This window comes from Apiospora kogelbergensis, assembly GCF_038363985.1.
Source record: "Apiospora kogelbergensis strain CBS 113332 chromosome Unknown utg000007l_segment0_segment0, whole genome shotgun sequence".
In the NCBI taxonomy this organism is placed as follows: Eukaryota; Fungi; Ascomycota; class Sordariomycetes; order Amphisphaeriales; family Apiosporaceae; genus Apiospora; species Apiospora kogelbergensis.
The window spans coordinates 703,204-719,342 of record NW_027117424.1 but is presented as its reverse complement, the minus strand read 5'-3'; the positions used below and the strand labels follow the sequence as shown (position 1 = coordinate 719,342).

The 16,139-nt window shown below is 49.2% G+C and overlaps 6 protein-coding genes across 6 annotated transcripts; 2 read left to right on the top strand and 4 right to left on the bottom strand.

Annotated features, from left to right (window-relative positions):
- Window positions 1-1,755: 1,755 nt before the first annotated feature.
- On the top strand, window positions 1,756-3,333 carry PG998_010569 (uncharacterized protein; the record flags this gene model as incomplete). Its single annotated transcript, XM_066877385.1, has 2 exons — window positions 1,756-2,557; window positions 2,618-3,333. 2 exons carry the CDS (start codon window positions 1,756-1,758, stop codon window positions 3,331-3,333), a joined length of 1,518 nt encoding a protein of 505 aa, XP_066726439.1.
- Window positions 3,334-3,692: 359 nt separating this feature from the next.
- Window positions 3,693-6,276, bottom strand: PG998_010568 (uncharacterized protein; the record flags this gene model as incomplete). The annotated part of the gene is made up of 2 exons (XM_066877384.1): window positions 3,693-6,093; window positions 6,218-6,276. The coding sequence occupies 2 exons, from the start codon at window positions 6,274-6,276 to the stop codon at window positions 3,693-3,695; spliced, it is 2,460 nt and encodes an 819-aa protein (XP_066726438.1).
- Window positions 6,277-9,325: 3,049 nt separating this feature from the next.
- Window positions 9,326-10,342, bottom strand: PG998_010567 (zinc knuckle transcription factor/splicing factor MSL5/ZFM1; the record flags this gene model as incomplete). Its single annotated transcript, XM_066877383.1, has 1 exon — window positions 9,326-10,342. The coding sequence occupies one exon, from the start codon at window positions 10,340-10,342 to the stop codon at window positions 9,326-9,328; it is 1,017 nt and encodes a 338-aa protein (XP_066726437.1).
- Window positions 10,343-11,520: 1,178 nt separating this feature from the next.
- PG998_010566 (uncharacterized protein) lies at window positions 11,521-12,840 on the bottom strand (the record flags this gene model as incomplete). Its single annotated transcript, XM_066877382.1, has 1 exon — window positions 11,521-12,840. One exon carries the CDS (start codon window positions 12,838-12,840, stop codon window positions 11,521-11,523), a length of 1,320 nt encoding a protein of 439 aa, XP_066726436.1.
- Window positions 12,841-13,695: 855 nt separating this feature from the next.
- On the top strand, window positions 13,696-13,932 carry PG998_010565 (uncharacterized protein; the record flags this gene model as incomplete). Its single annotated transcript, XM_066877381.1, has 1 exon — window positions 13,696-13,932. The coding sequence occupies one exon, from the start codon at window positions 13,696-13,698 to the stop codon at window positions 13,930-13,932; it is 237 nt and encodes a 78-aa protein (XP_066726435.1).
- Window positions 13,933-14,726: 794 nt separating this feature from the next.
- Window positions 14,727-15,974, bottom strand: PG998_010564 (uncharacterized protein; the record flags this gene model as incomplete). The annotated part of the gene is made up of 3 exons (XM_066877380.1): window positions 14,727-15,157; window positions 15,226-15,854; window positions 15,922-15,974. 3 exons carry the CDS (start codon window positions 15,972-15,974, stop codon window positions 14,727-14,729), a joined length of 1,113 nt encoding a protein of 370 aa, XP_066726434.1.
- Window positions 15,975-16,139: the final 165 nt, after the last annotated feature.

Here is a 16,139-nt window from a genome sequence, read left to right as displayed (position 1 = left end):
CAAGGCTGGTAGTTGCAAATGCAAGCCATCATTGCGTGTCACTCGCATGGGGTGTATCATAGGAGTCTAGAGCTCAAGTGTACCAGATTCCTAGCTGGACAAGCCCAAAGGGATGGATGGGTAATCCATGCAGCCAATGACAGAGATCATAAATTGGGCATTCATGCATGCAAGCCGGCCAATAGCATAGGAGATAGATTGGGAATTCAGAAGATAGACGACCCCTGCTCGTAACTTTGTTCCCTTTTCCAATCGGTGAGTCAAATTCCCAGGGGACTAGGGGCGCATTAGCGACGCCCGGTCATGGAGAATGGCGTTCACTCAGCCCTCGCTACTTACTGCACCCGACAATGTCATTGGTCAGGATAGGATCAAGCACGCGTTTCAAACACGAAATGTATGCAGCGTTCCGACCAATAGTCGAGCAATCAATTTGGGAATAAAAAACGACTCGCCTGCAGTGATGTATCTATCGCTCCAGCCCGCATCCGGGTCAAAATGGTTTCGCGTCATGGTGGCTGGCGCGACCGGCCATTGCCATTGCCCTTATCTATTTAATGAAAGCTTTGAACCCAGCCCATCGAGTCTGTCTCTGAATTTCCACAAACCAAGCCTAGTTCCTCGTTACTACTTGCTAGGTATCATGTCACTCAAAGAGGGCATTGGCATGCCGGGGCTTCGCCCGTTGCAGACTCCCAAGCCACCCACGCCCGAATTTCTGTTGACATTTGGAGATTCCCACTTCTCTGTCGGCCCGTGCATGAACTTCACCCAGGTGTATCTGGAGGACCTGCGACAAGATTCCTTTTGCTTCACATTCACGGTTTCTCCCAATCGCACAACGGTCAATGTCCATTCACTCGAACTAAAAGACGGTATTCGGGATATCCTTCAATGGGACGGTCCGTTTTCCTGATCCTGCTGTCACCTCCTTTCTGTTGTCTATGTGACCACTAATAAGAGTTATCCCACTAGGGTCGGTACATGTCCCGAGTCTTCGCTTCGATGCATTGGACGTCGAGTTACTACGAATGCAAACCATGAATATCCTAAGTTTTCTCAGAAGATGCCCCTCTATTGAAATTGAGTTGCTTGTGTCTGGCCTTGACCATTTGCATTTCTTCACATCATACTGCCCAGCAATGTTGGAAGGTGTCCCTTGGTGCGGCTCATGGAAAGCCTGTGCAAGAACATTGAAAATCAAGGATATGGAGTTATTGGTCTTGTTGGAGTCCTTGTGGCCCAAATCATGCAATCCCACTATAGCTCAAAGATTATACGCGTTGTTCTGGTAGGTTCCTTCAGTACGATACCTGACTTAGCAGCTAACGAAATTAACGAAAATAGGTCTCTCAAACGGGAGCAGGAGGTTGACTCGTATATTTTCAGCAAAGCGTTAAGCAATCCGTATCACCGCAAGACGTTGAGATTCCTCCTGCACAGCGGATATTTTAATCTATCGAGACCCATTACCATGTTTCATTCGACTAAATCATGGGCACTGTTACTCCAGATCACCAGTCTCGCCATCCACGCTATACGCAAACATAGCATCGATTTCTTTTGCCAAGAACAGGTTATTTACAACTTCTGTTTACACTCAGGTTGCCCTTCCCTCAATCGTCTGTACTCAAGTGACCCATCCAATTACCCACTATGCATAGCAAGCATTTGGAACAAGCCGGATGTCATCAAAGCATTATTGAGACAGGGGGTAATTACGCTCAAGCTCGGCAAGCCCTCAGGAGAGCCAGGATGCCCGAGGCAGTCGAAACACTCACATCGGTTGCCTTGAGCTACTACCTTACCTGGATAAACAACACATCAACAAATGCCCCTCTTCGCTTTCGATTCAACAAAGAATACAAAAACATGGACCAGAACATGCACGATCTGACTCATGATATGAATGCCGGAATGTTACTTGGTAGCTCGGTTGGCAACAGATGGGGACCGGGCTCAATACGACAGGATGCTGCCAGTGCGTGGAGTCACAGTCTAGTCATTCTCAGGCAAGCTTGTCGGGGTAGACTACCAAGAACCGCCAGCGATGTCTTGCTCTTCACAGCACTCAGCAAGGCCATGTCAGCAGAGATTGATGCGACTCAAGATTCGAAACTGGAAAACGAGTTGCTGGACGACTTGAACCGATGGAATCTTCTGTTACAAGAAAACCCCGTCGAGCTTTCAGCTTTGGAGAAAGCCACTTCTGCAATATGGGGCGTCGATATCACAAAGCGAACTATCATATCAAAATCAGGCATTAGCGCTGACGTGCAAGACTTCGAAAACATTTTCGGGCACTTCGAAGACCTGGCCAACAACCTTATACAAACTTCATATTCAGCCCTCATACACTCAGAAAACAGACCTCAACAGCCCATAACTGGTCAAAACTCTCATCAACAAACCTTCATCGGCCGAGAAGAGTCTCATCGTCAGGTTGATACCCCTCTACCATTAAAGCCACCCGACAAAAGATATGGAGTGTCCGAAAGTACCATTTATATGGTCATGGCAGGAGTTGCATTCGCGGCAGTCTTCGCATTCCTTATAAGTAAGCATTACATCAGCTTAATACACTACACTATTTGAAATTGATGCTGACTGACTAAAGCCCTGAACTTCACGCCTGAGGTATACATGAGAGACTGGAGATCACTCAACGACACGCTGCGCTCAATCGTCACTGGTGGCAACCCGGTAGCTTCTGGCGCTGCTATGTTCCAAACTCCCACCACGTCACAGATGCTCTTTTATTCGCCGGCTGATGTTCAACGTTGTGATGCTGCACATGTCATTGAGAGAAGTTATCTTCTCCTGGCTTTGCTCTTGGGCTATCTGGTACCTATGTCTATGTCGCCAAGCAATGCGACAACAGAGCCTTTACCCGTCGAGGGTACGGATCTTGACACTATAAGCGTCGAGGCAGCGAGCGCACCACTGAGCAGGAGTGGTGGTCATGTCGCCGATCGCACTACACCGAGTACTACTGAGTCGGTCACTTCTCCAACAGAAACAGTCCCGGTCGATACCCCACCAGCTCAGGAGCCGGTATTTAAGTGCCGGCACTGCCCTTACACCTGCCCCCAACGTGGCCGTCTTAACCGACATACCAAGGAGAAGCACAGCAAGGTACGCTACCGATGCTCCGCTCCCGGGTGCCGGAAAGATTTCGCACGCAATTGCTACCGCGAAGAGCACGAGCGCAAGCGACACGGCGGCCTTGCGTCACTACCCCCAAAACTGCCCGCTGCATATCTCCAGCTCCCTATCGTGGAACGTGTCGAGAGCTTTACGTCTTCCTCTCCCACTGGTAGTCTTCACCAATGAGCAAGAACCGGGGATAATTTGGTTTCTGTAGCAGGGACATCTAGGGCTACTAGTAATACAGGGGTAATACTTCTATAGCGAGCTTGTATAAAAATGCTCTACTATCGTAATAGCTTCTAGAATTTCTAAAGCTATTATATAATATAGTATACTATATTCAGATATTCATATCATGCTGTGATAGTACCCTTTAGATGTTGTAGTCCAAGTCTTCCCATACACGCACGCCAAGCATCTCGTCGTCTCCCGTCCCCAAAAAGGGGTCTTCAATAATACCAGGGATTTCAGAGGGTAATCCAATGGTTGCGTCCACACTCTTTGGGACTAAGATTGTATCTTCAGCCTCGTTTTCTTGTAGGTTAAGACCAGGTAGAGACTCTTCCGACTCCCCCCCTTGCGCCATTGAAAAGATTCTCATCGCAGTACTTTCTCAAATCACGCAATCTGAGATCGTTCCTCAGTTTAGCATCCGCCTTGGTCCACGGCCTGTGAGACTCGAGCAGCTTTCGGACCTGTAGGTGGCATTCCTTCGAGGCGAGAAGAATGGCGCGAACATACTGTAGCCGGCCCGCTCCTTCAGTGTTTACTCCATTGTTGAGGAGTAGATGGGTTATGTCGAGCCTTCCATGTTTCGCCGCTGCTTCCAGCGGAGTGGGAGAGTCTTCTAAATCAACCAAACGATGACGAGAGGTGTTTGGTTTGTTGGGGTCTGCGCCTGCACCCAACAGCATTCTTACAATGCCCAAGTATCCTCCTCTGCATGCTGCACATAGTGGCGTTTGGCCCGAGTTCTTGGTCTCAAGGTTGTTCACGTTAGCACCTTTGTCGATCAATAGACCAGCAATGTCCAACAGGCCACTGTTGATTGCGAATGATAAAGGGCTGTTTGCTTCTTCGCGCACCTGCTCAACATGAGAGTAGCCATCAATGTCCACGCCGAGTTCTAAGCAAGCCCGAACTATCGATATATTGCCTGTTTCAATCGCATAATGCAAGGGGCTGTGTCGTCTCGAAGGATCAAAGTCTTTCTGTATGCGATATCCTTTTTGTACCAAGCTCCAAAGACGATCATAGCTGTTGCTATCCCACAAGATTATAGCAATGGCACATTCTGCTGACAGTGAAACGTATTTATTGACGAAAAGGTTGAATATCCTCTCCTCAGCTTGGGCTGAAAGCATTTGTATGGAGCCGAGTTGCCCAAGGAGCTCATCATGGAATGGCCCACCACGCCAGAATCCATGCAAGTAATGGCACGGGAGCCTCAATGGATCGAAAGGAGGCCCGTTTTTTGGAGTTCCTGGAGCATAATATATTGGTACTATGGCTTGCTGGAACCAGGGCAGCTGACGTCTGAGAAGCTGCAAGAGCTCCCAATTCCCGCCGAAAGCAGCAATGCCAATAGAGGTCATCTCTCTGTAAGAATCTTCTTTATCAGAAATAACGCACCCGAGTCGATTGTTTAGCAAGGCTTGGACAAAACCAAAATCTCCATCATTTCTTGTCGCGACCAAAGTTGCTGCGCAGAGTGCATTTGTACTGTATAGATTCGGATAGAACTCAAAGGCCTTCGTGGCTACGTCCGACCGTTCGGACAGTATCGCTGCTTCTAAAAGGGTTACCTTCTCATCCTGGGACATTTTGTCAGGGGCAGCGGCCAGAATCCTTGAAACAAGATACCAATCGCCAAGGAACGCAGCCTCTGCAGCATCACCCGATCGAGGTTGAGCACCAGCGTCGAGTAGAAGATGTGCCATTCGTATTTTGACTACTTTAAGTCGATTTTCGCTGGCGAGATCTCTTTCAATCTCGGCAAAGCCATTTGCAAAGATACGTATGAGAAACCTGTGGCGAAAGGCCCGCGTGGTCGGCTTCAAGGCCGCGGAAAGCAGATCGACATCGAACAATTTCATAGCTCCATTCACTAGACTGTGATCGGAAGGAGTTTCCGATCCATTGTCAACGAGATATCTGCATATATCGCGCCTTTCACCCCAGGAATACGGCTCGATGAGCCATTCCAAAGTAGACTCTAAAGGAGTGCAAGCTCGTTTCGAGAAGATCTTGTCATATTGGTTGAATGTTTCACCGGGATAGTCGAAATTCAAACAACATTTGTTGAAATTTCTGCAACGTCTGTTGACGTGAGCTCCGCTCAAGTGCAAGAACTTGACTGTGTCCAGAAACCCGTTGGTACAGGCCAAATGGAAAGGTGACGGGTATCGTGGGTCATCGTTTTCCAGTATAGCTCCGTTCTGCAAGAGGAATTGACAGACCCCAACGGGATCCCCCTTTCGAGAAGACGCAGCTGCGTGCAAGGCTGTCAATCCATTTGGGCCAGCCCAGTTGATATAGCCGTGGGCAGCGCGGACGGCCGAGGGACAAAATTCGCTTTGGCGGGATAACAAAAACTTCACAACGCCAAGTTGGCTAGCCCCGGACGCGTGTATAAACACGTTATCCCAATCTACCAAGTTCCTGTACACCATATTCCCATGTGCGTCTGCATGGTCAAAGAGATATTGCACCACGGACGCTGCAGCCGCATTCGTAAATGAACGTAGCATAGAAGATATATGTGTCTCCTGACGCGCCGATTGGTCAAAGAACCTGGGGTCAAATGTGCCGAGCGTTAACTTGTATTCCTGAGAGTCAACGTTTTCAACTCGTGATAAGATCGATTGAGAAGCTTCCGGTTGACCGGACTCCGTAAGCAGCATAAGTGCAAGGAACAACGGGGGTAGGAAGAGCTGGTCGTGCCTGGAATCACTTAGCATAGCAAATTTGTTTTCCAATGGAACAGCTCCGCAGTCAAGAAGCCGATTTGCTAGATTGCTCATGGAAAGAGACAATGATATCTGCAAGCCTGTGGTACTGGGCTTACTGATATGTGTATCGACGGCCATCGGAGTGTTCGGATCTTGGCCAGAATTGAGGAGCCATTCTAGCAGAGACTGAGCCCTATCAATGTTGTATCGTAACTTGTACTTGCTGTATGATGAATACCAAATAAACATGAATGTTGCCCGGAAAAGTGTATCGCAGACTGCACGGATAGTAAAATCCTGTTCGTGCGGTGCCAGTGGTGTCGCCGGCAGCCCTGATAATTCAAAAAGCCCAAGGAGGTGGTCAAACTTTAGGAGGGAATCTTTATCACCAGGCAATACCCTAATGAGATTGTTTGAAAATTGTAGTAGTAACAGCTTCAGCCGTTCTTCCACAGACCTCTTCGAATTTCCCGAAATAATGGTCATGGCCCGGCGTAAGGCATCGCCAACATGGAGTTCGGGTATTTCACTCGCGAGGTTTGATGCCAAGCGAGTCTCTGATAAATCTTGTTTTCGCAGGTAACCTTTATCGATCGTCAAATAATGCAGGTATTCTGGGACTGAAAAAGCAGACCCCGACCCCCCATATCGAAGGTTCGCATGATTACTTGATCCTACTGAAAGTTGTCAGCGAAGTGGGAGGGGCCACGGAGAGGTTAACCTTGTACAAACTTTCAAGCCTTTGTATGCCAGATACCAGCCAGGGCAGATCTTGGGCCCAAGGTACCAGACTTCGTTCAGGTGTTGGTGATCGACGCGCGACCTGCAAGCACCCTGACCGTTGTGAGGCTACAGCAGAACAGTCAGTATACTGTCTTCTGTCCAACACGATATGCGGATACGTACTCAGGCCAACATTATAAGAGTGCGTCTCAATATAGTGTCTCTCAATCTGCCTTCCCGGGTTTCTTGTTCTTATTCGTTGCCTTCGTTGTTTATGAGTGACGATCAATGTGTTCTGCGTCGGGTCCGGCAACTGGTTGACACGTCGCCAAAACTCGGTAGCTTGACCTTTCGGGGCTCGTCGTCGCACCCCCCAAATTGTATTCAGCCGGTAATTCAACTGATTCTTCCTATATAATCCTGTGAATATGAACTCTGCCTTGCGCATCGGTGAGGACTTACGTGACTTGGAATCCTTGCTGTCCCAGCCAGGCCATGATTTGCTCAAGTCTCTGGTTATCTTCATCGAACCTGCGTTCGATCTCGGGTCTGAAGCTTTCCCATTTCAGGTCAGTCTCTCGGCGATTTTTTCCAACCATCCTGCGAGGTGTTGTTGGTGGTAGGAGACAACTAAATGGGGAGGGGATGAGTCTGAGAGGGGCTTGGGAATTCGCAGCCTGATGGCTAAAAATCGTTGGCAACATTGTCAGGTGATCGAGATTCTTCAAAGAGGCGGGGCACGCGCAGCTGATAGAGGTAGCACAAGAACTCTTGGATTTGATTAGCTAAGTAACCCCCCTCTCCCTCCCCCTTTTTACTGGTTATGTACGATAAGCCCGGTATGTCCTCATACCCCTCGAGTCGCTTATTGACGGCTGTGATGTGCCAATGGGGATGACAACGGCGGTTTGTGGCTACGTCAATCCGAAAGGGTAAAACTCTCAACTGTAATAAGTTTTCAGAATGTGAGTACTATTATTATTAGTACGCAGCCATCATCAACCCCGATGGATTGGTATAATTCCCTTACAATCACCACTTGTGAGTAATATGGCTTGCAAAGGGCGATGGCCCAGCTGCAGTCCGAGGGGAAATGGCCTGGGTTGACCTGTCAAGGCCCGTCAAGAGACTGGGCGGTAAACTCATGCTTTTGCCTTTGGGCGTGGAAACGACTCATTTGGGAGAGCGGCTAGTGGGCTGCATCGTATCATTTGTGACGATAGCTGATTGGCTGAAACCTCTATCTGAATATGCAGGGTTTCTACATTTTTGGGTGGGCTGGACGTCATTGGCCATCAACCTTCGCACAGCCTAGACAAGCACCAAGGCTTACTCTTCTCCGTCGCGCGTCCACCAGCTGAGATTGGTCATTGACTTTATCTGAAAACCTCCTTTCGGCCCCTGAGCCAATTCCGTTACCAGATTCGGTAATAGGACTCCGCGGAAGTTACCTCGTAACAACGTACACAAGATACCCAAACCCGACTGGCTTCGACCCGTATCTGAAAACCCAAAAGACGACGATGTGCTACGTGAAAGGATATTGTTCGGTCAAGTAAACATGCCAATACAGCACTGGCCATTGCATTACATGGGCAGTAACTTGCAATATATGATGCCACCAATATTCGGCATTCCTAATTCTGGGTTGGCATTATATTGTTCATTTCAATCACACTCCCACAGTATCAGAGAACTTCCAGAGCTGCAGTAATCATCAGTCTATCCCTTTCGTCAACTATCCACCTCAGTCGATTCCAGTCACCTTGACCCCTTACTTCTCACCCGGCCGCAAGTCTGTTTAGTATAAATGGAGTTCACTAGCCAAGCTGTTATCGGAATCGTTGGTGTTGTAGCAAACCTACCTCCAACCTTCTTGGCACTCCGAAAGTGCTGGATTATCATTCGGCGTGGCAGGCGTGAGTTACAAGCCAACGGTATGTATGGGGTTTTAACTTCAAGCAACTTGAACTGACAGTATCTCTCCCATAGAGTCCCAGCAAGCATTCGAGATGGCTTAATGCCATCTTCACGGATGTACACCCACTGGCAGTTGGGAGATGAAAGACTTGTGGCGTTCAGCGTGGATCAGGCCATGGAACACAGCTACTGGAACAATAACACCCACATATGGTTGATGCCGGCTGCCAATGACTTGCTATTTGAGGATAGTCAAAAGATCAGGTTAATGATGGTGGGGGTAGGACGAGGAAACAAGCCTGTAAATCTATCGAATCTCGGTGTTTCTAATCACGGCTAACGTGGCAGATACCACACATGCCGAACGTTCTGTCTTCACCAAGTTGTTGTAATGACTTAGTTCAAGCTTTAGCGGCAAGACAGGGTTTCGTATTAGTTATTAGTGGATATCCATGCTTCGTCAATTTATGTAGTTAGTCTGGCAGCTTCTGTCTCTCCCTATGTGGGAGAGGCACCGAGAATATGCCAAATGCCATGATGGTTAGTCAAAGCTGTACGTCAGTAATTATCTCCAAGTATCTTCAGGCTCCAATACTATTGAGAAATTGTTGGCACACCAAGTCAATGTTATCGCCTCCTTGGTCGGCATTCCGCTGGCGTCTCCAAGGAGGTAGAGCTCCCTGTCTGTGCGAAGCCGAAGCTCGTTGTTGTTTGCCCCTATTATCTAGACAATCCCGCATTATATGCCCCACGTTACCGCAACTATGGCAGGTAACACCTTGGGTAGTATCAGTCGTGATGAGCCCACGGCCACGACCCTCGTCATCCCGAAAGGTCCCGTTGGCGATGGCCAGGTCCCGGAGCTGTCCTCGCTTGCGCTCGTTAGTGTGTTCCGGGAGTGTGATAGTGTCCTCAATAACGGACTGCACGAGCCTCTTAGCCGCGTCGGCCTTGTCGCGGCAGTCGGCGGTGATGAGGCAGTGCAGGGGCTCTTCCGGGTCCTCGGCGCACCGAGCCCCTCGCCCGTAGGCTGGAGCTCGAGCGCGTCGGCCGCGGGCGGCGGAGCCCTCCTTCACGGACCCCTTGCCGCGGATCAGGATGTGCGCGCCCGACTGGCTACTCAGTTCCTTTAGGGTCCGGCCGCGGGGCCCCAGAAGCTGGCCGATGAAGTTCAGCTCGGGGAACTCCTTGACGGGGACGTAGACCTTGTCTTCCACGGCGGTGCGGTGCTGTAAACCGCCCTTGTAGTCCCGGGGCGGGCGGTAGTGTGGAATGGTGTGGAGGGCCTGCTGGATTAGTGCATGGCGCTCGCGTTCTAGGTCCTGGTGGCGCCGCGTGGCGCGCGTGTTGATGCGCTGGCCTGCTTGATCGTACTGGGGATCGGGGGAGGGAGGCCTGCGAGGTGGGTCAGCAGAAACAAGATTATGACCAAATCGGAGCTCTTGGGTAATCTCCTCGATGCGTACGTGCAGGGCGTACGCTTCCTTCTGCTCGTTAGTCATGGCTCCCGTGATGGAGGCTTTCAGACCGGTGAGTCTGAAAGCCATGCTCTCGGGCCCCCACCGTGTCTGTCTTGTAGTGCTGTGAGTCATGGCCATGTTGTTCCTTCAATCGGTGCTGTTTTGCTAGTATGCGTGTTTGATGTGTATGGTGGTCGCCCTTTTGGATCGATACTGGCAAGTGAATCACTTGAAAAGAGGTACGTGTAATGGTTAGTGGACGTGGGGGTAAGAAGATAGAGAGCGAGTACAGTGTTTTATTTTCAAGCTTATATATATCACTGGCAGGAACCGGAGAAAGACAGAAAGCCATTTTTGTCTTTAGATAAAGTTTGAGACGGAGACAGCATCAACCCAAAACCAGCTTAAAGCTTAGAGGCTCACCCATTCAGAGCTTAAGGCACTTCAATCTAGCTTAGCCGGGTGTTAATAAACCAACCAGTGTATGGTGGTTCTGCCTCCATCTTCAATTTCGCTTGCGATCACTCAGGGAAGGGGTGGATTGTAATAACAGAACAACAATAAGATGGTGCAGAATATGTGCTTAATTCTTTTTCTTCTATAGTAACTAAATTAATATAATTGTTATTAAATGGGGCTGGGGTGGTATAGCCACCCCACCCCGCCACACTCGGCATCTAACTTAAAGGTCAGGAGATCCTGAGCGATCTCCTGCAGGTTGGTCCGGAATGGTCTCGCTTTATTATAATTCCTTTCCCCCAAAAAACTATAGTTTGCCCAATCGCAATGCCATATCGTATTCCTCCTTCTTCTCTGTTCCTTGAGTGTGGCGGGGTGGGGTGGCTATGCCACCCCAGCCCCAATTGATCTGCATGCGTCGGAGCTCGTCATGGACGCCCTGGATGATTTGAGATTCTGGTCTTGGGATCAACCGAGTCGGATTGGGTCTTGGCTGAGGAGCCAGCGGGCGAGGTCTGCTCAGAATCTGCCATCTGGGGCTCGGAGGCAGCTGGGTGATCGCTGGTAGTCTGGCTTGGAATATCAATTCCAGGGTTGGTCAGAGCTTTCTCTTGCTCATTGGTTCCTGATGCCTTTTGGCCGGAAGGCCTAAAGATGGATTCGGGTTCCATCGTGAGGAATGATTCGCGCCGTTGATCGGAGAATAGCCACCCCAGTCGGGTAGGCATACCTAGGTAGAACACAAGCGTTTAAAGGAGTAAAAACTTGATTCTCTTCTAACAAATCTTTTATTAGAATAATACAAGAAAAATCAAATCTTCAGCTTTTCTTGTAAGAAATACCAGAGTGTTTAGTACCTATTTGACCAGGCTATACCCGTCCTTAGCCAGCTCACTCGCACTCACTGAACATGAAAACCCTGCATACGGACCCTCTGGGATATAGTAATGGTGGAAGCCAAGAATGATGCCGTCGTCGTTCCAGACGGCGGAGCCGCTAGTGCCACCCGGATAGTGCACCTTTTCTTCATTATCCTCCACCTGGCCTGTGTATGCCCAGTTATACACGACGTAGCGAGGTTGATCCTCCCCTTCCGACTCCTCGATTCTCACTGACTTCGCCACGATAGTACTTTCCATGTTACCAGTGAACGAGCTGTTTAGATGGCAGTTTGTCCATCCGAGGTTATCCTCGGAAGTGACAAGACGACTGAAACTGGGAGTGCCAACGCTATCGAAAGTTTCGTTATGAAAACGCACATCAGGGGTCAGTCTTATCAGGCTAATGTCAGTGTAGGGAATCTCCGTACTAGCCCTGCCGATGATCTTGTCTGGGCGATTGGGTTGCCAAATTTCTTTGGACTCGCCTATACTGTGAGAGGCAGCTGTCATGAAAGAAACACCGAGGCCATCCTTAACAAGGATCCCCGACGTTGTCGAAAGAACGGCGGGGTGGCCATTATCTGCCAGCTTTTCGCTGGAGATCATGACACCAGGTCTCAGGACATCGTAGGTGGTAGTGTCGACAATGCCAGACTCTGGTTGCGGCTGGGCTGGGCTTCTGGCTGGTCGATCGGCCCACCGAGGTCTCTGGATCTTGTGGTCCCTGACGTATGCGACAGGCCAGTCGGCGATCTTGCCGGGTAGAATTCGGCGGGCCTGGCCAATCTGCACATGGTCTCCAATAACAATGTCGACGGTATGCGCGCTTGTGAAGATAACTTCAATGATACGGATGCTGGGCATGTTATCCTTGAAGAGCTCATAGATATAAGCTGACAGGCTGCGGAGAGAATTATCGCAGAGATTTTCCATGTTGTAGTGCTTGCAGATAACCAAAGAAAGGTTGCCAAGGAACCCATTGTGGAACAGGACAAAACGGCCTCGGGTGTTCTTCTCCAGGATGGTGATGGGCACACCACCGACCGTCAGAGGCCAAGGACCCTTGGGCAATTCATCGACCTGGAAGATCAAATGGCAACGGAACCGGGCTTCTGTGACATTGTTGGTTTTGGGGAAGATGTCGTAAAGGAGGTCGCGGACTTCGCCCTTGAATATGTCAATCGATAAATCTCGAAGTTGAAAAGGGGTGAGAACATGCCTCGAGCTCCAGGGGGCCGACAGCTCTGCCGATGGCGTTATTCTGCGCTTATTGGTGACGCCCGAGGGGGAAGACATGTTGGAGGTTGCGCTGTGGGGATGGAGAAAAAGAAATCTAGGTAGGTTCTTTCGCCGCTTAAATACCTACATCTAAGTTTGGAGCTATTGTATCAAGGTTCGAGTCCCTGGTGGGAATGAGCTAGCAGCCACGGTAGTTCCGCGACGTAAGCTCGTCTATCCTCCGGCAGGTGGATGAACCCGTCTCCGAAACGTAACTGTATGTCGATACAAGGCAACCATATTGCGAGGTTCGGCTGCTTGTCCTTGTAGCTGCTAGCGGGTTTGGCAGCGGAGATCACAGTGCAATGAATATTAGTATTCTCCATGGAAAAAAAGACTACCGCAGGTTATTCCTCTACCCCTGAGAGGTAACGGAGATACAAAGAATCCGTATTTCCCATGATAAAGTCCAGCAAAGACTCTTAGTAGTAGTAAAGCAACGGTAGCAGCAACCAAGCATAGGGAGATCCTTTCCACAGAACCTCCTCAACCCATTCTCAGCAGACAACAACCTCTTTATGTTCTGTATCTATCTTGGTAACCACTCGATTGTTTCTGTTTCCGTGTCTTTCATTTCACAGGAAACAAAGGCAAACAAGATGAACGAAACAAAACAAGCCTGCAACGACATAGACTCGCAACATCTTCATTAATTGAAGAAGGATACGCCAACATATAAGGCGGGGAATTCCATGGCCTATAGCAGTTTTGGTTCTCCCTCCTCATCGCATCATCTCGCATTACGATATTAAACCACTACATCGACTTCATTGACAATCTTCGGATTCACCATCTCGACCACCTTCAACCATCCATCATCACCAACCATCGCCACCTATCTTATCCAACTTACCGCCTGTTCAGACAGTCACCATGTGCAAAGTCATCATCGACTACTACCGCTGCGGCCAGTGCAAGCGCAAAGTCGGGGAGTCACATCACCGACATTCGTCGTGGGACCCGTGCGGCGCCAAGCACAACTACAGCTCGGCCTGCCCGAACTACACGCCTCGGTTTGTCTACCACGATGAGGACCTCTGCGCTGACGGCACCGGTTGCCAGGAGAGTGACTTTGCCAAGGCGCACTACGCTGCTCAAGCCCGGAAGTAGGAAAACGGGTACGGTTCACTCCTGCCCAATTTAGCTGCTGATTTTTGTTGATCTTGTTCTTTGCTTGACAGGTACCCGACTTGGTATTCGGACATATTGTTAATGAATAAGTCTAGAGGGCTGCGTCTTCATTTTCTACAATGTTGATGTATCTCATCTAGGCTTTTAGGGTCTGCGACGACTTATGTTTTGTCCATCCTCGCATTGGTTTCCATCCTTACTCTAGCTGATGTACTGCTTTGTATATCGTTTGGCTCAGGCTTCTGCTGCGAGTTGAACATGCCTGATAATCAAATAATGGGTTTCACATTCTCTCCCCAATTACAGGGGAATTGAATGGTGCCTATTTTTGCGATCAAAAAATAAAGAATTCAAACAAAACTAAAACATCATCTTGTTCAACGTGATACATGGTTCTATTATGAAATAACGTGTAATGTCGAGGGCGACGGAGAATATTCAGCGCCTATCTCCCCTGTCGGGCATTCTTTCCGATGCGCAGAGTTCGCATGTAGTTGGACAAAGTTGATGCCAAGACCGTAGGCCGTAGGGGCATCCTTGTCCAACCAATCAGCGCCCACTCAGCATGCCTAATCTAGTAATCGAGGATAGCCCTCTTTGCATGCATGATTGCGGATGAAATAGCAATGGGATCGTAGGGAAGACGTATATTAATGGATAAAGCCGTCATCTCAAAACTGTATCTCTCTACTTATCTCATTCTGCACAGTAGAACAGGGATTGTGGGCAATGATATCAACATAATCAAGTAGTCTGTCTACAAGTTGCCACCGTCACAAATCGGACAATCCCAGCAGTTCAGCTCGCTGGTCATCGCACTTGACTTGGCTACAGCAAGTAGCCTTAAGTAGGCGCTCTTTCAACACAGCACCCCAGTCGCAGTTGTATCTCTTGGGTAAATTTTGGATGGTGTCGCTGAAACCCTTTAGGCTGATCGAGTTCCATGAGGCTTGTAAACTGTGCACAGTCCACTTATCCATGTTCTCTGGGTTTGGAAGAGGCCAGTAGCCTTTTGCAACAAGCCCTCGTATAAGCGAACCCAAAGCAAGGGTCTCACAGAGCTGTGACTCTTCAATTTGGGTGCGATGATGAGGACATGAATCCAAAAAGGGAGCAGCATGTATGCCTTGTAGCTGTCGAATGAAATCATCCAACTCTTTTACCATTCGCCGAAGGACGTTGCGACGGTATGCTTTCCAGGAGACTGTTGCTGCGAGTTAGCTCAGTCAACCCCTAACTGCAAGAGCAAAGGATTAGCCAACGGCGACTTACGAAGCCAATCCACCTCAAAGCGTAGATCGGGATTCTCAAGGTCTTCTTCTTGGTACCACAGATGGCCATCGACAATTCGGCTCCAGCAGACGATGTGATGGCCTACGTTCTCAACTAAGGGCACGTTGATCAAAGCTCGACCAATGTTGAAAGCCTTGAAAAGGGTCTTTGCGCTCGTCAGGTCAGTAAAGGCTGGCTGGAGCGGTGGGCGGCGGCCAGGACGTCTGTTAGATGACCATGACCTAGACTTAAACTCCAGCAGGGAAATCATTTGATACTTCTTAGCCATATCGACGATATCGAAGATTTGCTTCAAGGTCTGGTTATGGGGAAGCATGCTGATTCCTCCATGGGCAATTTGGAAGAGGAATTTTAGTCCTTTAGGACTATCTCTAGGGAGATGTTCGGTCCAGCCAGCATCAGATGCTCCGGGTTTGTAGTTGTCGTTTTTAGTGTCAAACATGTCCTTGAAGACAGGGGAGGCGCGGGCCAAGGCTCTGTAGTCGACACGAAAGGCGACCGCCTTTTCAACGTTGTATAACGACTCAGTTCCGACGACATCAGCGCCGATAACGAGAACTAGATCGCCATTCGGGTCGATATCCTCAATATTGGCTAATGGCTCATCCCTAAAAACGTCAGCTTGTATTTGCGTGTGGTGTGCGTCAATCAAACAAAGTCAAGTGTATTACTTACGAACTGATGGCCTCAGATTTGCGCTTCTCGCCAGGCTTGGGTGATGAAGACATTGCGGACTTCAAGACCAATTGCGGCGGGGGTTTGGTGAAGAAGCAGACGAGTCGTTTGGTGGCTAGGCAGGTATTCGTCCAACCCACCAAGGAGACAACTCGGGTAGGTTGGTGGTTCGGTTTGCCCAACCGAAAATTCAATGTATCCGGGAAAAGAAGGAGAAA